The 20,719-nt window shown below is 46.5% G+C and overlaps 1 protein-coding gene and 1 pseudogene across 1 annotated transcript in view; one reads left to right on the top strand and one right to left on the bottom strand.

Annotated features, from left to right (window-relative positions):
- Nucleotides 1–5,629: 5,629 nt before the first annotated feature.
- The window catches only part of CYP27A1 (cytochrome P450 family 27 subfamily A member 1), a 35,400-nt gene continuing 20,310 nt past the window's right edge, over nt 5,630–20,719 (bottom strand). Inside the window, exons 3-10 of the mRNA XM_090284045.1 lie at nt 12,208–12,398; nt 8,143–8,342; nt 7,821–8,018; nt 7,482–7,654; nt 6,753–6,919; nt 6,470–6,551; nt 6,172–6,384; nt 5,630–6,017 (exon numbers count right to left, since the gene is read on the bottom strand). Of these exons, the coding sequence (XP_090140171.1) occupies nt 5,898–6,017; nt 6,172–6,384; nt 6,470–6,551; nt 6,753–6,919; nt 7,482–7,654; nt 7,821–8,018; nt 8,143–8,342; nt 12,208–12,398 (1,344 nt within the window). The 3' untranslated portion in view covers nt 5,630–5,897. The remainder of the gene's footprint in view (nt 6,018–6,171; nt 6,385–6,469; nt 6,552–6,752; nt 6,920–7,481; nt 7,655–7,820; nt 8,019–8,142; nt 8,343–12,207; nt 12,399–20,719) is intronic.
- On the top strand, nt 9,635–10,144 carry LOC150022665 (steroid receptor-associated and regulated protein pseudogene; annotated as a pseudogene).

The raw sequence follows: 20,719 nt of genomic DNA, 5'->3' as shown, positions 1-20,719 counted from the left end.
ATGCCCTTGCCCTGCCTAAGCTCCCGGAAGCCCTCGGGAATGCCCAGTGCCTTATGGGATGATGCAGTTAAGGAGAAAAGCTGAGTCGAGCCTAGAGGCCCCTCCACCAGAGGCACTGGGATGGCCCAGGCCGACTGCTCCATGCCCACCCACATCACTTTCCCCGACCTGGCTTGTGACGGGCCCCATCGGGGCCCATGGGTTTAGTCGGGGGCTCTGAATTCTTCGGCTTCTGGACTACCTGCTGCTCTGAGTCCCAGCTCCTGGGAGTCCCGGCTGTTCATGAGAACTGCCTTAGTGGTTCCCACAACGTTGCCACTGCCCTCCTATTCCCCCTGCATGGACATTTCAGGGCTGCTGGGGGCACCATGGAGCCTGTTCTTTGTAGAGCTGCCTGTCGGAGTGGGGTTTTCTCTCCATTCTCGGCCTCAGCTCTCACCAGCAAGCAGGTTCTCAGTCCCCAGTGATGGCCCTGTATTCAGATCACTGAGGATGTACAATAGAGAAAACAAAAAGACCAACCGACCCACGAGCTTAGATTTTATAAGTTTCACTCAGAAAATGATACAGTCATTTGATCTGAGCTTGTGGCAAGATCCCTGTACTTTCTGCATTCAAAGATGCGAAGGAAAATCTATAATTGTCAAACGCTGCAAGTGGCATTTCTTTTGTGCATAGTGTTATTCCACTGAAATTTTTTTCATCTTTTATTTATAACAAAACCATAAAGTATTAATCAGTTACTTGCACAGTAGCTACAACTCACTCCATAAACTCTAATCTGCAAGAAACCCTTTTTTTCTAACACTGAATGTAATGTCTATTATGAAGCCCTTTTCACCAGGTGGTAGAAATTAATCTCAATTTGGGGTTCCCCTCCCATCTTTTCCTGGGGTTAAGTTCAGTGAGGAGGAAGAGGCTGTCAATAGTGAGTTTCTTCCTCAGTCCACCCACGTCAGCTCCTGTTAAAACATCCCTATTCCACCTGGTCGTCACTGGGGGGTCATTGGTGGGCCTGGCCCCTGTGTGGTGGTCCCTCACTCCCTGCTGTGCAGCCTCTTTGGGCCTACCTGCTCTTGGCACATGAGGACACCCCGGCTCCCGGCCCTGCAAGCCTTTGGGCTTCAGGAAGCTCTGTGGGGCTGTCTCATGCCCATCTGCTGAGAGGGCCGGCAAGTGGCCTGCTTGTCTCTGAGCCTTGAGGGTGTTCCCAGGAAACATGGGGCCCAGGGGTCTTCTAGCCTACGACCACCAAAGCCATTGGTCATCCTTCCCCCTCCCTTCAGACACAACTCCTTCTCAGGGACCCCGGAACTGCCCACACTCTGCTTCCCCTACCCTCATTGGCCCATAGAATCTTTACCCAGTGGGGACGAAGGGGCATTTTTCTCTAACCCATCACATCTCCTTCCAAATCCACTGTGTGACTTGAGTTTTTGACACCCACCTTTTGAATTTTCAAAGCCAAGACTGAGCTTCTGCTGTCACCCTCCACTGTCACCATGGACACTGCGGGTCGAGCTGGCCAGTGCAGAGAGAGAGGCTAATACGTTCAAACTAAGCTCCTGCCCCACTTACCTCACAGACCAACAGAGTGGAGACATGAACCTGATGGGTCGGGCAGTAAATAAAGGCATTTTCTGCCCTGGCTGGTGTGGCTCAGTGGGTTGGGCATTTTCTCAGACTCTCAGCTTCTGTTTCTGGTTTTGCTCTCACCCACAGGTCAGGTGCTGGCTCTGCCCTATCCCTCCCTGGGAAAGCACTGGGTCTTGGGCTCAAGTGGGAGGATGGGATGGGGTGCTTGGTCACTCAAGTGACAGCGTCCTTGGGGGAGCGGGCAGGCTGCCTCCAACCGCGCTGGCCCCAGGGAAAGTGCAGCAGCCTCAGTGAGACTTTTGGGGTGGTGTCCTGGGTGGCTCCGCAGGAACAGACCTTCAGAGGTCCCAGCACAGGTTTTAGGTGAAAAGGGCAGCCCGAGGAAGACAGTCTTTCCCCCTCCTGCTGCCCTTGAGAGCAGACAGGTCTCCAGCCTCCCGGGTCCACCCTCCTGAGGATCCAGCAGTTCACCCCTCTGGGAGAACTTTCCTTCAGTCAAAGGCACATCTGCTGAGCTGAATGCATGTTTACCCCTCTGCAGCCATCCTTAGTCAGGGCAGGGTGGGTCACCCGTGAGTCTCTCCATGACATCCCTTCACTGTGACGTCTAGGGGCGGCACAGAGTCCCTGAGACCTCAGACCCTGGAAGGGTGCCTCATCACTCACTGGCCACTGATGGGCTTTGTGCCAAACCTCAAACCACAGCCGATGTTTTTCACCGCCCATAGAGAAAGGTATAAGGAAAAGAACCCATGCTATTACATCACATCCATCCTGTCAAAGAAAGTACTTTTTTCATTTACATGAAATGTCTTGTCCAGGCATTGTGCTGGAACATAAACGAAAAGAGGCCATTTTCAAGCCTCCCCTCCCCAAGATAAGCAAAATAATTCATGTGTACATATGCTATATATCCACTGTTCAGCAGGTATATTTCAATCAAAATCTTTTTTTTTTAATTAATAAAAAAGAACCTCTTTGGCCACGTTGTATTTTGTTTACCTCTGTTCAGGGGAGAAGTCTTGGATTCTCTTTGCCCCAGAGCCGTGACTGTGGGCCAGGGTACAGAGTTGTGCTAATAGCTCTTTGGCTCTTACATCCTGTAGAACACAACGTTCACTTGGCACTGAAGGCAAAAGCTTTCTGAGGGGAGCATTGGAAGCTGTGCCTACACCTCACCTGCTCTTTAATTAATCCTCCCAAGGACATCATTATATCACCAACCTGCTTAGCTCTTGTTTCAGCTCTGCATTTTTAAGAAAAACTTTATTTGCTTCCAGAGAGAGGGGACGGGAGGGAGAAAAGGAGGGAAAGAAACATCCGTGTGTGGTTGCCTCTATAGCTCGCCTTCACCCAGGGACCCAGGCATGCACCCCGATCGGGAACCGAACCGACAACCACGCGGCTTGCAGGCTGGTGCCCAATCCACAAGCCACACCCGCCAAGGCCCCAGCTCTGCATTTCTGATTCCCAATTGGAGGTTGCATTTTAGGACGCAGAGGCGCAGAGTGGAACAGTGCCACCCCAGAATCTCCCGCGGTGCCTCTAGAGGTACTGTGAACATCGGCAGCCATTTCTACAAACTCATCTTCATAGATTTTTCTTCAATTGAGATACAATTCACATACCCTTTAAATTCCTTCTTTCAAAGTGTGCAATTCAGTGGTATCTCATACATTCACAAAGTTGTGCAACCATCACCACTATCTAATCCCAGACCATAGTCATCATCCAAAAAAAACCCCATATTCATTAACAATCATCCCATTCTCCCTCCTCCCCAGCACCCAGCTTCTGGCAACTACCAATATACTTTTCGTCACTATGAATTTGCCTATTCTGGACATTTCGTGTAAACAGAATCACTTAACATGGGGTCTTCTCCAAATATATGGTGACAGAAGGTAATTTAACTGGGTGATGAGCACACAATGCAATATAGAGAACAGGTATTATAGAAATTGACCCTTGAAATCTATACTCTTGTTAACTAATGTCATCCCAATAAATTTATTTTAAAAAGATGTAGTCTTTATTTGGACTGGTTTCCTTCATTGGTACAATGTTTTCAAGGTTCATCCATGATGTAGCATGAATCAGTACTTCATTTCTTTTCTTATGGCTGAATAACATTCTATCCTGGATACATAAGCTCTTCATAGATTTTAATGGGAAACGAGCCTATACATTCATTCACTGAGCTGCAGGTCATGAATGCTAACACTCTTGGATAGACAGTACAAATCCCCAATTCCAAGCCATCTCACACCAGCATCCCCTCACCCAAGTGCCAGCACTAAGGGGTTCATGAGTCTTGGACAGCCCACCTTTGGTGGTCTGAAGGAGCAGCACACTGGGAAAGGCAGGAGTGTTCTTTGGTTGACATGGTGACAAGGATCCTGGCACCCTCAGAGCCCAGCCCCATCCTTTGCATTTGTAAGGAGTTCTCACAAGTGAAACCCTGCCCAAGTAGGGTCGAGATCTATGCCTTTATCATCAGGACTTCCTTCCAGTTCTCTCCAGGTTTCTCTTCTCAATATGGAAAGCTCATACCCATCCCTCCCTCTCCTTCCCCCAATTCCAGTCTCTTCTCATTCAACAAACACTTATTAATCACCTCCTGAGTGCTAGACACAGAGTTAGGCACTGGGATCCAAACTGGAAGGGGCCTGATGTGTGCCGCCCACGGGGTTCACAGTGGGTCGGGGAGACAGGCATGTTTACAATCAGGGCAATAAACTGAGTGCTCAGGTCTGTAAGAGGAGGGGGATACAGAAAAGCACGAAATGAAGGGCTCACACTACTTACCCAGAGAGGTCAGGGAAGGCTTTGCAGAGGCAGTGACATTTGAGCTGAAGTCTAAGGAATAGCAAGTTCTCTGGGATGACATGCCAGTTGGTAAAGAGGATGTTCCAAGGAGAGGAGACACTGAGTTCCGAGTATTGAGGTCAGAAAGAGAATGACATGCTCAGGGAAATACAAGGAATTTGGGCTCGGCTGTGGAAAGAGCTGAGGGTGAGAGGGGGGTAAAGGGGGGTTGTGTGCCAGAACAGGAGTCTTCTAAGCTACAGGAAGGATTTTGAACTGAGGGGAGCCACTGAAGCATTTTAGTCAGGGCAATTGTGTGCTTTTTTAATGGGCGCAAACTCAAAAATCCCACAGACATAAGATGATTGACTCTTGTTTTTGATGACTCAGTAGAAATTGACAACTGGAACTGGGGCTCTGTGAAGCTGGGACTCCCTGACTTCTCAGGCTTGTGATAAGGTACATTGGATCTCAACGCAAACTTGCTTTCATTCTAGTTGGCTTTCTGCACTAAAGAGGTTTGGAAACTAAAAACTATAATCCTCAGGCTTCCTTGTAGCTAGAATTCCAGGTGGGATTTAGGTTCCACCTCTCAGATGCATGAGGGATTTGGAAGGTGGCAGTGAGACAGAGGCCACTTCTCCTACTCCTGACCTTTCCAGAGGCGTTAACAGAGGTCCAAGTTCAGTGACTACTGGTTTCATGGGTATTAAGAGGCAGGAGTGGGGAGGGAATCTCCCTTCCTCTCTTCTCCCCTTCCCTCTCTTTCTTTTGCCAGCATAGACCTGGGAGACATGGAGTAGCTCTGGGGCCAATAGTTGCCATAAGAACTTCCCAACTCTCATCCTCCTGAGTGTGGCCAACATGTTGCTCCCCAGGCTGGTCAGTGCCCTGGTGACGTCCTAGAAGTCACTCCTGTGGGCCTAGCCTAGAGGTCTTCCCACAACTTGCCGCCTGTATCTAAGCACCTTCTGTTCAATAGAGGGCGGTGTTCTCAGCGCCTGGGAGCACATCTGCATTTCCTACTCAGGCAGGGCCTCAGCCAGTGCCAGGTGAGGCCAAGGCCTTTCGGTGACATCTGGGAAAGCATATGCGGTTCTCAGTTTCCATATAGGGAGGCAGCTCTGCCTCCCACCAAGATTCCTAAGTGGGGAGAGAGCATTCCTCAAACACAAAAAGGGGTCCAGATGCTGGGTCATCAAAAAAAATGACCAAGGTCTCCATGTACCAAGAAAAGTCCCTTTATTCTATTTCCTTGAGGATAGCAATGTGACAAGGGCGTGGCCTTTTATCTAAGAGGAAGATCAGCAAAATGATACAAGGAGCAAAAGGTCAGGCTTCTATGTGAAGTGAGCTTCTTCAGCCTTTGGTACCTGGCAGCCCCCTTTTCCCCTCTTCACCCGAGACACAGCAGTGGCCAGAAATCCCTGTGCCAGGGCCTGGGCAAGATTCCAGGGCCTCTAGGGAAAACCCCAGGATGGCAGGGGCCCCACTCAGCACTGTCTCTGCAGGAAACGCAGGCCCACCTTCTTATTAGGCACAAGGACAATGCGGGCCACACTCTTCACCTCCCCTGTCTCAGGCGCCAGGACCACCTCGTACTGCTGGATCAGCTGGGAGGTAAAATGCACATGGGGCAGTTAAAGTCTGTGGTCTTCATCCTCTGCCCTCCTCTGCACGCTCCCACCCTCTCTCCCCCTTCATCCTCTCCCCAAGGCCTCTTTCACCCCTCCCTGGCTTACACACCTCCTGCCTCTCCCCACTCACCCTGGCCAGCAGCAGCTGCATCTCCAGCTCTGCGATCCTGCGGCCCAGGCAAGCCCGGACCCCATAGCCGAAGGGCACAGAGCCAAATGGGTGTTGGACCCCGAGGCTATCAGGCTGATTCTTCTTCAGCCAGCGATGGGGCTGGAAGCTCTCGGGCTCAGGGAAGATGCTGGGGTCCCGGGACACCACATAGTGGCAGAGCACAAACTGGGTCTTCAGAGGAAGAATGGGCAGCACATGAGCCTAGGGCTGTGGGGCACCCCCTAGAAACCCCAGCTGCCCATCCAGCCCCACTCACATTCTTGGGGAAGAGGAAACCACCAACTTCAATTTCTTTTTCCATGATTACCCGGGAGTTTATGGGGACCACAGGGTAGAGACTGTAGGGAAAAGAAAACGCAGGCCTGCCTCTGAATCCAAGGAGGGGCAGAGTGCCCACCCCTTCCTCCCCACCTCTTTGGTCCTCCAGGCCCCTCTCCCATCTCACCTCTGGCCAGCTAACCTCAGGCCACCTGTCCCCACTTCCCATTCCTGAGTCATCTGCCCGACACAGACCCTGCGCTCTGGGAACAGCAGCTTACCGCAGGGCCTCCTTAAGCACAGCTTTGAGGAGGGGCATGTGGGCAAAGTCCTTGTGCTGGGGCACCTGCCCAGCTGGCACCACGCCCACCACTTCCTCGTGCAGGGCTGCCTGGATCTCTGGGCTCTTTGAAAGATGGTACAGGGCCCACGTCAGCGTGTTGGATGTCTGGGAAATAGAGTGAGAGATGAAGTGAGAAGGGATTTCCAGGGGAAAAAGCCAGTGAGGTAGTGGGAGGGTGTGTGAGTGGGTGCATGCAAAATGTGGGGAGAAAACTAATTTGCCATGAGTATGACAGAATGAGATGGGAGTTGGTGGAGCCCTCCATGCTAAGTGTGACTCCACAGTGGGATGAGGACCAATGATGGAGAACTGCACCCTGACAACCGAGGAGACTAACACAGAGAAACCCAACATGAAAAGAGGTCCAACAAAGAGTTTGCAGGTGGATAAACTCTCCAACTCTCCACTTAAATTATAGCATGAAACAGTCCCATTAGATGTGAAATAAAGCTCCCCAAATTTCAGCAAGGCTCCAGAAGGTGGTGTAATGCCTGTCTCTGCTGGGCTGAGTGACCTCCCCACCCCCATTTTCCTTCTACCTCTACATCCATGTTACAGAAAGAGAAGCAGGTACCTGGAGGGACGAAGGTCAGGTTCAGGTGGGGGATAATGGGGAACTGGATCAGGATGGGAGCCCCTGATCTCCTCGCTGGCCCCCCTCACGCACCGTGTCTACTCCAGCCATGAGCAGCTCAGGGAGGCTGCCCATGGCCTCATGAGGACTGAGCTGTCCGCTGGTCAGCAGGAAGTGTAGGTAGCCAGATATCTGGACCCCATCTGGCCCTTTTGTCTGCAGTTGGGCCTCTATCTCTTCGAGTTTCTGATCAATCAGCTTCCTCCCTACAGAGACAATGGACAATGGGGGAGCACAAGGTCAAAAGTCATGATCTCCAAGGACCAGGCGCCACTCCAACAGCTGGTAGCATGAGGGAGAAGGTTCTGGGACAGACCGCTAATGCAGAGTCCCTGGGACCCACCCCCCAACTTCATTTCCTGGGTTCCTCACCAAAAGAGAAGATGGTGTTCCAGCCATCCAGGTATCTCTTCCAGAAGGGCAGGAAGGGACGGGTCCACTTGGGGAGGAAGTTGGCATACAGTGAGTTCTGGAACATGAGCCCGACAGAGCTGACGAAGGCCTCAGTGTCCTGGGGGATGGAGCGCTCCAGGCAGCCAATACGTTTCTCAAACAGGATGTAGCAAATAGCTGGCAGTGCAGAGGCCAATGCGGGATGCAGTGCCACGGCACACAGAACCCAGGGGGCTTCGAGGAAGGTACACCAACCTACCCCTGACCCCTGCCCACCCAGCCCCTCTCCCAACAAAGGTACCTTCTAAGGCGAAGTAGTAGAACTGGTGAGCCATGTCAGCCACCTGATCCCCAGAGGCACTCTCTGCCCGAAGCTCTTTCAGTCGAGCCATGAAGCTGTCAATCACCTCATTCAGGGCATCTGTGTAGAGCGCAGCCTCAGCTGGCTTCAGCATCCGCTGGTTCAGAACCTGGCGCAGCTGGTACCAGTGATGGCCTTGCCTGTGGGGAACAGAGGAGCAGCACAAACATAAGTATCTGATGGGGGTCAGATTAGAGGGCATCTTCCCACCCTGAGACCCCTATGGAATCTAGGAAAATCTCGTTGTTGAGACTGAAAATGATAGAATCATCAAACTTTCAAAGGACAGGATCTTCGGATCACAAAATTTTAAAAACTATAGCAGAGTGGAAGCGGTTAAGGTGGGCATCCAGAACCAGACTGCCTAGGGACAAATCACAGGTATGGTGATTACTGGCTGAGTGGCAGGCTCAACTAAATACCTCTGGGTCTCAGTTTCTCCTGTAAAATGGGAATAATAAAGAGTGCCTATCATAGTAGGCTTGTTCAATGTTTAGATCAGTGCCTGGGCACACGGTGGATGCTTAGCGATTGTTGACTATGATTATCTTAGGATTATACAACTCCAGAACCTTCTGTATGTGAAATGAGGAGGCACTGCAGTGGTTCAGTCCCTCTGTGTGGAGGATGAGGAATAAAGGAGGAGACATTTAGGGTTCCCAGGGTGCTCATATCATGAATCTTCATGCTTTTGGCTCAACAAGCTGAGGGGACAGGGAACCCCACTAGGCCGATGCCCCAAATTGTCTTGCCACAGCCATCCAGTAGGTGCCTTAGTCCCCACTCTGGTTAGTCGGGGATCCTCACATCATTGGGTGCATGCTTCCCATGGGAGCACTTACTGTTCAGGGGCTGTCCCCACTCTCAGATATACCCCAAATCTATTACCTTTCCTAAGCAAGCCAGGATGAGTCCATTTTTAATAAGCTAGTTCCAGAATAATGAGTATTGTACAATATAGTCCAATTTCAAGAGGAAGAGAGGAAACCCTACATATCTATATGTATATTTGCATGGTTCTACAAAAAGTAGAGAAGAATATACACCCAACCATCAGCATTACTTAGGAAGATGGAAGTGAGAGGTAGAAAGATAATATTGTATTATTGAAATTTTTACAATAACTATTACTTTTGAATTTTCAAAACCCATAGCGTATTTTAAAAAGGAAAATAGTAAAAGTCTTAAGTCTAAAATCAGATTTTTAATTTTTAAAAATATCTATTTAAAAGAACCTCAAACCCCAGTTTTCTTTATTATACTGTTAACCTACTACAGCAAAAAAAAAAAAAAAAAAAAAAAAAAAAACCACCCTGAAAAAGAGATAAACAAAAACAAAAAGTGTTGCCAACTACATTCTGGAACAGGCTGCCAAAAACTGCTTCTCCTCCCAACACTCGACCAGGCTAAACCAGGTATGGTGACAGCAGCCATGGCTTCATCAGAAGACCTCAGGGACCAGAGTGCCAGCCCCAAAATCATGGGCCTTGGAACAGATCTGGACACCAGTTCAGGTGGGAAGCCAGCCCACCATTAAAAGGCCACCGCCACAGCTCACCTAACTTTCCTTGTTGACTGTGCCCGTGGGAAACAGCTCTCACTGGCAGTGCCCCTGGTGCTGCCCCAAGCCCTCAGTCCCAACCTAGGCCCTGCCACCCCTCCAGTGAAGACCTATATCTTGTTCTGTGGGGACAGCCAGCCCCATCTGATTCAGGAGGCCTCCTTGGGTGGGGGGCACCTTGCCCACGTTAGGGGCACCCTGCCACCCTGCAGAGGGACTGTGGCCCCAGCTTTCTCCCCAGTCAGCCCACTGTGGTCCCAAGAGCCTCCTGAAGCCAAGGGGAGCTCTTTGAAGACAGTGCCCACAAGGTCTTCAGCTTGGGGAACAGTCATGGGCTCGCTCAAGGCTTTCTCCTCCTGTGTCTGTGGGCAGGCAGATTGATTGGAAGAGCCTGGCCATGGGACAAGGGGGTGGCATGCCAGGCTCAAGTATCCAGGGGCTGCCATGCCCAGAGCCCACTGTCTCTTTGCCAGGATCTGCAAAATGCCAGGGAAAAACACAGCTTTCTTAGAGCTTATATTCTTGGAGTTGGGGGAGAGGCGGGAAGAAGGTTAAACAACCAAATAAATAAAGATGATTTTGAATGGTAAAAAAAAAAAAATAGTGTTGCTGAGAAAAACTAAAAACTAGAATAGACCCATTTATTGAAACTTCAGGATGTAGGTGCTTCTCCAAGAGTAAAACTCTCCAACAGTAGGAATCAGATTTGCAGAAGTTAAATGAGAGTATTTCTGTGGTTGATAAAACATTCTTGGGGAAACAATGTTTCATAAAACGAGATTTAAATATATACATTTATATATATATAAAAGCGAAAACACCCTTATTATCATAGGCTAGCAAAACAGCCTTTAAATGCATACCTATGGTATAATACACATAGGAAACTGGCTTTAGCGTATCAAAGCATAAGTCAGGGACAAAGGGGTGTACATAATCTTCAGCTCTAATTCTAACCCTGAGCGTTGAAGTCCAGAGGTGGTCTGACTTGGTACAAGTCTGCGGCCCAAATCTTACCCTCAGGGTCAGATATCAAGTTAAAGAGCTTTTTTCTTTTTTCTTTAAAGACTTTATTTATTTGCTTCTAATATGTGCCCTGTCCAGGGACCATACCCACAACCCAGGTATATGCCCTGACCAGGGATCAAACCAGCGATCTTTCCCTTTGAGGAACAATGCCCAACCCACTGAGCCACACGTGTCAGGGCAAGTTAGAGAGCCTGGAAGAACAGTCATGCTCTATTTTCTTCCCAGGACTTGGCAGGATGGGCCCAGGAATTGATCAGTTCCTGTGAAGAACCAGGAAGGAGAAAGAACACCATGCAATGGAAGAATGAGTGGATAGGCATCAGAGACAGAAGAAATGAACCCCCCAACCACCTGGTTTTCTTTCCCAAAGTACCAAGGCAGTAAACCCTTGAGTTTCAGCATCAGAGATTGGTTCAATCACTTGCCACTTGTGTCACCTCTGGCGAGTGATGCAAAAGCCTCTCTCAGCCTGTTCCTCCGCCTATAAGACGGGAATGAAAATCTCCTTCATGGGCATGTTGTGAGGATAAAATGAAATGATCACTGTAAAGAGACGAGCCCAATGCTTGGCATGTCACAAATGCACAGTTACTACTGTCACTGTTGCTGCTGCTGCCACCACCACCAGGATCAACTTGAATCCCTTAAGAAATGACTAAAACATGGACACCAAACAACTAGGGGAAATAAAATGCCACTCATTGTTTTTGGAGCTCTGTTAACATACTATAGCAGAAAAAAAAAAAAAAAAAAGGCCTGTAATATACCCAATTACAACCTGTGACATTGGGAATGGTTTATCACCAGTGATTCTCAATTATTTACCTCAATTGACATATGGGTCTAAAACATACTCAGCCCATCCTTCAATTTGTCACTGCCAAAATAATCTTAACTTTTCTGGGCATAACTTCAAGACCGAAACCTACACCTGTCTCTCGTGTATGGATGGATAGCATCCGTGAAACCTATATCCAACAAGCACACAATACATAATGTGGGAAATATTTTTAAAATGAAATTGAGCCCTCCCAACTAATATGGTTTTAATACTTTTTCAACTATGAACAGATATGTCCCATTATGATTTGAGTTGGTGTATTTTTAACCATAATGTAAACTAATGGAGCTGGAAAGGTCCTAGAGTTACCCTAAGATACTTTAGTCCAAACTTCCCACTTTACATATGAGAAATGTAGGGTCAAGGAAGGGGAAGTGATTCGTTTGTCCAAAGTCAGTCATACAATATACTAGCAGAAAAGTCAATGAACGGTCCCTAGGCTTTAGGCCATCCCAAACACTACGGAGTATCAGGGAGATTCTACCCTGCCCAGTATCTATTGGTTGCCCAGTGCCATTGTCCTTGGGCCTGGCCCTCTGGGGCCCCGTTCCAGTCCCTTCAGGCCCCAGCTCACGTGGTAAAGGGCCCATATGCCAGGCCCTGCAGGTCCCGGTGCTCCTTCCATAGATCCATGTCGTTCCGTACTGGGTACTTGCCCTCTTGCCTCATCACTTGCTCCAGGAGTGGGGCACTGGCCAGGTTCACATGGGTCTGAGGTCCTACACGGGTTATCCACATTGGACCATACTTGGCCTTGCTCAGCACCTGTGGGGTTCAACCAAAGCTGAATAACCATGACCCAACCAGGCAGGCACTTCATGGAGAGAAGATCGGGGAGTGTCTGGTGGCCACACCAAAGCAAGGGGTTTGGGCAAAGTCACATTGTGTAGGAGGCAGGCACTGGGATGGCCTATAGTTCCAAAAGGAGAATGCTGGAAAAAATGGGCACACAGAGTTAGAGTCTTGAGAACAATGCTTATCTGATGGATCTGGGGGAACTGAGGTCCTTTGAGGAATGAGATTTTGGAGAAATGGGATAAGTGGCAAACTGGGGTATGTTGAGGTATAGATATTTGGGGGCCCAGAGTTTTAGAAAAATGGAACCCTGTATAGTAGAATGCTTATGGCTCCCCCACAGAAGCATTTAAATCTCCTGTAGCTTGCTGTCACAAGATGAAGATAAATATCTCATGCTACACTAGAAACTCCAGGAAAAACAAGAAGCTGAATGAGAAAGAATCCAAATATGAAGTCAACTATATGGTATGAATTTTTTGAATAAAAAGTTTATTATCTGTATTATGTAATTCTCAACTATTTTCTTACAATTTCTAAAGCACTTGGCAATACTCACAGCATCTATGAAATTAACATTTCTATGATGTTTTATATCTGCTGAAAAATGAGGGAGGAAATAAATATATTTTGGTTTGGGGGGGTAAAACTTAAAAAGAATCCACAAATATTGAGACTAAATTTACTGACTAATTAACACTTATAAATGGAAAGAAAATGAAACAGTGGTTTCCCAGGTACTTCACCTTTCACAATGTTACTAAAGACATTTTAAGAGAATCAGAATCTGCTCCAGTATAGAAATTAGGCCAAAGGGCTTATGTAAAAAGAGACATCAATATTATAGAGATCTATCATTCAAATTACAGACGGAAACTTCACCCAACTCAGAAAAGGGCCAGCCTTATTGGGTCTTACAAATGGCATTAAACTGGATTCTCCTCAGACCAAAGCAACATGATTGCCCTCAATATATTATTCCATTGCCCAGAATCCATCCTGAACTAACGGTGAGTTCTGCCAATTTCTAGAAAGGCAGCTTTGACAAGCCCTCAACGTCCATTTGGGCTTGTTTCCATTCTCACCTCCTAGTAACGCCTGCCAGTGCGGTATGATTTTAAACAGTTGACCATAAACTACAGTGATTCCTGGAGAGAAACGGGCATATTATATATTACAAGTGGGAGTCTAAAGTGATACAACCATACGTGGAGAACAATTTGGATATTATATCACCTTAAAAGAGAACAAAGCAGCTTTGTGTCCTAATATGGAAAGATAGCTAGCCAAGATAGAATGTTAAATGGAAAAGTAGGATATCATTTGTCTAAGGAAGAAGGGATATATAAGAATACACAGCATTTGCATTTGTTCTTATAGAGAAATATTGGATTGATACATCAGAAGCTAATTCATGTGATCGCCTGTGGGAGGGTGGAGGGGACGGTGGAGGGAGTAAGACTTTGCAGTGTAGATACTGTTTTATTATTTTGAGTTTTTTGTTTTTTTTTTATTTTGAGTTTTGAACTATCAGAATGCATTCAAATTTTTTAAATCAAGGCTCCGCCCCTTACAACATAACAGGAGCGACAGCTCTACCTAAGACACAGAGGCAAACACACACAGGAGACTTCCGGCCAAGATGGAGGCCTAGACTGACACGCTCCATCTCCCTCCACAACTAAGAAGGAATACAACTACCGCAAAACCAGAAATAACCAGAAGTTCCAGAAAATAAATGTAAGTCCAATGCATGAAGTTATAAAGAAGTGGTGCTTTGTCAGGACAAGTAGGAGGGGTGAAGCTGGGGTGGAGAGGTCAAGTTGTGCTGGCAGCGACAGCAGCGACGACTGCGGCGGGACAGCGGTAAGCACAGACACCTGTATTTAAGGGGAAGCAAGAAGCGCCTGGGGAGCACCCCAGGCTGCAGACCAGACCAACCAGCTTGCAATTTCAATACTGGGGAAGGCATACCCCCCCCACTGCTTTGGACTGTGAGGCTTGGAGGGGGTGGGGATGGAGGAGGAGGCTCCCGGTCTCTCAGTGGAGAGTGAACAGCAGGAATCCATCTTAGACCCCCACCCCCACAGAAAATGCCACAGCGTGGTGAGAAGGGTCGCCTGGTTGTGATGAGTGCATGGGGCTCCGCCCCCTATAGAGTAGGAGGTGTGACAGCCCCACCTCAGAAGCAAAGGTAAACACAAAACTGTCAGGATGGCACAGATCATGATAGAGATCTCAGTGTCGCAGCTGACCAGACAGCAAATATCTAATCTAAGGAAGCAGCAGATAGGAAATCTTTTTGAGGCGCAGTTCAGAGCTTTGGTTATAAAAATGCTTACAGACATAACAGCAGATCTTACCCAAGACGGAGAAGGAATGAAGGCTAGTCCTGCTGAAATGAACAAAAACACATATGAAACTAGTGGTGAGGGAAAGAAAACCAGAAATCAAATCAACAAATCAGAACATAGGGAAGGAACAAACAGTCAAGCAGGCAGAAAGAGGAAACAAAAAGTGAGGAACACGAGGAGAGGCTCATAAACCTATGGGACAGCTATAAGCTGGCCAACATCCAAATCACAGGGTTGCCAGAGGTGAAGAAGAAGATCTAGAAATTGAAAAATTACGTGAAAAAATAATGAAGCAGAACTTCCCTAACTTGGGGAAGGAAATAGACTTACAAGTCCAAGAAGCACAGAGAGTTCCAAATAAACTGGACCCAGGGAGAACCACATGAAGACACATTATAATCAAAATGTCAAAAATTAAAGATAAAGACTTCCGGCCAAGATGGAGGCTTAGACGGACACGCTAGGTCTCCCTCTACAACTAGAGAGGAATACAACTACTTCAAAACAAAGGATAACTAGAAATTCCAGAAAATAAAACTACACGGAAGCCCAACATATGAAGTTATAAACCAGCGGTGCCATTTGGGCAGGTAAGAGTTAAAGAGGGCAGTGCTGTTTGCGGTCGCACCTGGACAGCGGCGGGCGGCGAGGAATCCCGGCTGCGGGCAAGCCCCTGGCAGTGCACGACCCCCGCTGGGGAGAGCGGCCGCCGCATCGCCTTGAACAGTGAGGCCCAGGGGGGCGGGAGGACGGATCCCGGTCTCCTAGCTGAATAACTGTGTGAATCCATCTTGGACCCCCGCCCCCAAAGAAAGCACCACAGGGCTGCAAAATAGGTCGCGGACAGGCAGGCGCCGGTCGCTGATTTGTGACGCGTACACAGGCACTGCCCCCGACAGCCGGCCCAAGAAAACAAAACGCATCTGTCAAAATGAGGCAGACAACTATAGAAATCCCGGTGACACAACTCACCAGGCAGCAGATAGAGAACCTGACAGATGAACAGATAAGAAACCTGTCAGAGGCTCAGTTCTGGGCCATTGTTATCAGGTGGCTTACAGAATTCACAAAAGAGCAGGAAAAAGATAAGAAAGAAGCGAAAAACTTTCATAACGAAAGGAACAAAACCGCATACGAGACAGAAGGTGAGGGAAAAAAATTCAGAGTTCATTTCAACAAACTGGAATATGGAGAAGGAACAAGCAGTCAACCAATGCAGCGAGAGGAAATGGGAAGCAACAATGAGAGGATCAGAAACCTCTGGGACAGCTATAAAAGGCCCAACATAAGAATCATTGGTTTGCCAGAGAATGAGGAAGATGAACTAGAACTTGAAAAATTGAGTGAAAATATAATAAAGGAGAACTTCCCAGACTTGGGGAAGGGAATAGACTTGCAGGTCCAGGAAGCAAGGAGAGTTCCCAAGAGACTGGACCGAGGGAGAACCACTCCAAGACACATTATAATCAAAATGTCAAAAATTAAAGATAAAGAGAGAATCTTAAAAGCAGCAAGAGAGAAGAAAAGAATTATGTACAAAGGGGTCCCAATTAGACTATCAGCTGACTTCTCAAGGGAAACCCTACAGGCAAGAAGAGACTGGCAAGAAATATTCAAAGTAATGAAAACCCAAAACCTACAACCACGAATACTCTATCCAGCGAAATTGTCATTCAGAATAGAAGGACAGAGAAAGTGTTTCCAGGACAAAATAAAACTGAAAGAGTTCATTAGATCCAAACCACTGTTATATGAGATGTTAAAGGGACTGGTTTAAAAAAACAGAAGCTAGGGAGATGAAACAAAGGCAAACTAAATAGGCAATGAGAGTGGAAAAGGAACTGTGGGTACGGGAAGCATATTGGGGGGAGGTCAACAGGGAGGGGGAATGGGGAAAGGGAGGGAGATGATTTAGGAATTGGGGATCAAGGTAGGAGGGAATGGAATAGACGGAGAGAGGTTGGGAGGAACTGTATGCACAACTAATGGACATAATCTAAAAGGGGGGGACAACTGGAGGGAGGGGGGCCACCGGGTGGAGGGGAGCAGAGGGAAGGGAAATTGGCACAAATGTAATATTTTAATCAATAAAACACATTAAATCTGAAAAAAAAAATGAAATCATAAAAATTATAATCATTTACATCAAAAAAAAATTAAAGATAAAGAGAGAATCTTAAGAGCAGCAAGAGAGAAGAAGAGAATTGTTTACAAAGGGGTCCCAATAAGACTCTCAGCTGATTTCTCAAAAGAAACTCTGCAGGCAAGAAGGGACTGGCAAGAAATATTCAAAGTAATGAAAAGCAAAAACCTACAACCATGATTACTCTATCCAGAGAAGCTGTCATTCAGAATAGAAGGGCAGAGAAAGTGCTTCCAGGACAAAGTAAAACTGAAGGAGTTCATCAGATCCAAACCACTGTTATATGAAATGTTAAAGGGACTTGTTTAGGAGAAGGAGGATCAAAACTATGAACATTAAAATGAAAACTGTATCACAACCACCAACAACAGAAGCTAGGGAACCAAAACAAAGTCAAACTAAGTAGGCAACAAGAGTGGGAAAAGAATTATAGATATGGGGAACATTGTGAGGGGAGGTCAGCAGGGAAGGGGAAGTGGGAAAAGGGAGTGAGATGGTACAGGAATTAAGAAGCATAGTAGGAGGGAGTGGAGTAGACAGGAAGATGTTGAGAAGAGCTATATGCACAACCAATGGGCATGGACTAAGTGCAGGGGGGCAACTGGAGGGAGGGTAGTTACTAGGTGGAGGGGAACAAAGGGAAAAGAAATTGGGACAACTGTAACAGCATAATCAATAAAGCATATTAAAAAATTTTTTTTTAATCTAAAGCAGAAAAAAAGAAAGTGTTTCCTGAAATAGTAAGTTGCCCACCATTGATCAGGTCATTCAAGAAAACAGGAAAGCCTTGCTGAATCTCTGAATTTATGTATACACTCCTCAGATTTAGAAGGGGCCCCTAGATATTCATTTTGTTGATTCTTAAAGTTTCCATTAAAAAATACTTTTCTTATAAATCTGTTTTTGTCTACTAAATTCCATAGGAGAACTATCCTAAAAATAAGCTTAATTTGTATTTTCTGTTTGGTTTATTTAAGACAGTAATAATTTAGTATTATTATTAATAATAATAATAGCAAACATCTCTGTGGAGTTCAGCATAAACCAAACACTGTCCTACACTCATTCAGTCCTCACTACTGCTGCATGACATAGATTTAACATTACCACAATTTTGTAGATGAGAAAACTAAGGCCCAAAGAGGTTGTTCAAGATCATTTTGACGGTGAGACAGAGTTCAAAGTCAGACTCAACTTACTCTGCAATCTCTAATAAAACTATGTTTTACTAACTAGGAACAAACTTAGGCCCTTTAAAATGATGTCCTATTTAAAACACCACAAGTATGCAACAACTCAGGGTTCCTCACAGCACAGTTGACATGTGAAGCTGGATAATTCTTTGTTGTGGGGACCGTCCTGTGCATTGTAGGATGTTTAGCAGCATCCCCAATCTTTACTCACTAGCAACCCTGCCCCAGGTTGTGATAATGAAAAAATGTCCCCAGCGGGGTAGAATAACCCCAGGTCTAGAACCTCTGAAATAACTCCAACCTCTTTATATGTGTCTCAATTATTTAATTTTAGAGGACTTTTTTTTTAAGTTTCTAAAAGATTTTATTTATTTATTTTTAGAGAGAGGGGAAGGGAAGGAGAAAGAGAGGGAGAGAAACATCAATGTGTGGTTGCCTCTCGCATGCCCCAACTGGGGACCTGGTCCACAACCCAGGCATGTGCCCTGACTGGGAATTGAACCGGCGACTGTTTGGTTCACAGGCCGGTGACCAATCCACTGAGCCACACCAGCCAGAGCTAGAGGATTCTTTTTAAGAAATAGTATCTAATTTTGAAGAAATATTTATCTAAAGTTTAGTTTCCTTTCCTTCTGTTAAGTTCAAGTAAAATTCCATGTCACATTTTTATGAACATGTCAACAGTGGTTTACTTTTTTCTCTATACTGTGGTTTGTTTTTCAAAGTTTCTACAATGATCTTGGAATCAAAAGAAAAAAATGTCATGCTTTAAAAAAACTAAACCAATAACCATTTACTTGACTACCAGTTTCTTCCCTGGAATCCAATGAGCCTGGCACCACTTCCCAGGTATCAGTTTGGAGGTTTCTGGGACATTTCCCCCTTGCCTTCTTCCCTCTTCCTTTGTATTCCTCTTCTAAGTTAGCTTACTCGGTGGAACTTAGTGAGGATCTATTTACGGAAGAACTTATTTTAGAAAGACACCCAGAATACTTGCGGAGAGGTGTGTGCTATGTCTGCGCGCCAACCATTAGACTGTAACCTGAGCCAGTTAGAAAGCCTCAAGGTTCTCACATAGATCCCGTGTAAGTACCACTTTGCAGAACAGTCTCCTAAGGTATCTCCTCCAGCATGAGTGGCAGGGCTGGCCTCTGCCAGGTGACATTCCAAAGAAGGAGAGTGTTGAATTCATTCATTCAAAAACGGTTATAGAAGTGTTTACTGATATAGAGATATTCATATTTATTTTTTAGTAAATGGCAAATAAAAGAGAGTATATGGTATATGCTGTGCTTTCATTTTTAAAAACATGTATATATAGATGACACATGGGGGCAGGTGTGGAAGCTTATTTGCAAAGGACAAGAAGCAGGAACAAGGCTTACTTACCCCCAGGATCATTTGTGTATTTACGGATTCATTTCACAAATGCTTATTAAGCACCTGTGTATGCAGGGCACTCTGACATGTGCAGGGTGTTAAGATTATGGAATATCTGGATTTTCTTCTTTTTGCATTTTTATATTTTCTGCTCTCTTGATTTCTGCAAATAATTTCAACTAACTCAAAATGATGCTCTCTCTTAAATGTGGAATATAATCACAAATAATTAGCATGTAACTCATATTGATGTGATTTAAAAAAATAATAATAAACAAGGGTAATTTTGATTGGAAAAAAATCGCCTGTCTCATTGTCATGTGCTTTCATCTCAACTCAGTCATGCACAGCTGGCAGGACCAGTTGAGGAGTCAGGGAGTGCTTGGCAGTAGATTTTGTTCTATCTCCAGCCCCAACACTAACAGCCTTTGTCCCTTTGCTGGGTAATAGCTCTGCTGCGGCACCCTCCCTACCTTGTATGTATCCACATAGACAGAGGTTTGAACCCAGCCTTCCTGACTCTTCAGCTGAATGCGCTGTGGTCCTCCAGCAACTCCAGGGGGCTGGATGTCTGCAAGGAGCTGCCATGAGGCCACCTCGCTCTTGCCTCCGTGTCCTCTACGAGGCTGTCATGAGACAGTTTCTCACGCTCTGTGGGTTCTGATGGGGTGTGGGTTTTCAGCCTTACCCTCCTCAGAAACGAGGGCGGCTACTCAGCAACGGGGTACCCCATAACTTGCATTGCAGTCACCTGGCCCATTTTGTTTCAGTGTTATCCTTTTGCCTGTGTGTGACAATGATCTGGGGAAACTAGGACCTTTAGCCTACTATTCTTTTCGTTTTCTATGCAAGTAATAAACTGCCTAAATCTAGACATGGCCCATTTTATCTTTCCCAGAATAATTCTTAGGTCTTGGCCTTGCCTGTCTAACGTGTGAACTTGACACATTCCGTGGCCAACATAGGGCTGGTTACAATAATCTTTTAAGACCTGGCCAAGTAGGAGATAAATCGATTTCTGCAATCTAGTACACACGGTCTGGCTAAGTGTATGTGTGTGTTGGGGGGGAGGGTGTGGCAGGGGTAGGATATTCACAGTAGGGGATGTGCAGATCAGGTTACGTCAAATAAAACTGGTAGTGCAACCCAGGCCAGGTAGCTCAGTTGGTTAGAGCGTTGTCCTGATACGCAGATTCGATCCCTGGTCAGAGCACATACAAG

Source organism: Furipterus horrens, unplaced genomic scaffold (assembly GCF_987537825.1).
Source record: "Furipterus horrens unplaced genomic scaffold, mFurHor1.1.pri manual_scaffold_1, whole genome shotgun sequence".
Classification (NCBI taxonomy): Eukaryota; Metazoa; Chordata; class Mammalia; order Chiroptera; family Furipteridae; genus Furipterus; species Furipterus horrens.
Note: the sequence above shows the minus strand (reverse complement) of the source record. Positions and strands in the feature narration are given on the sequence as shown.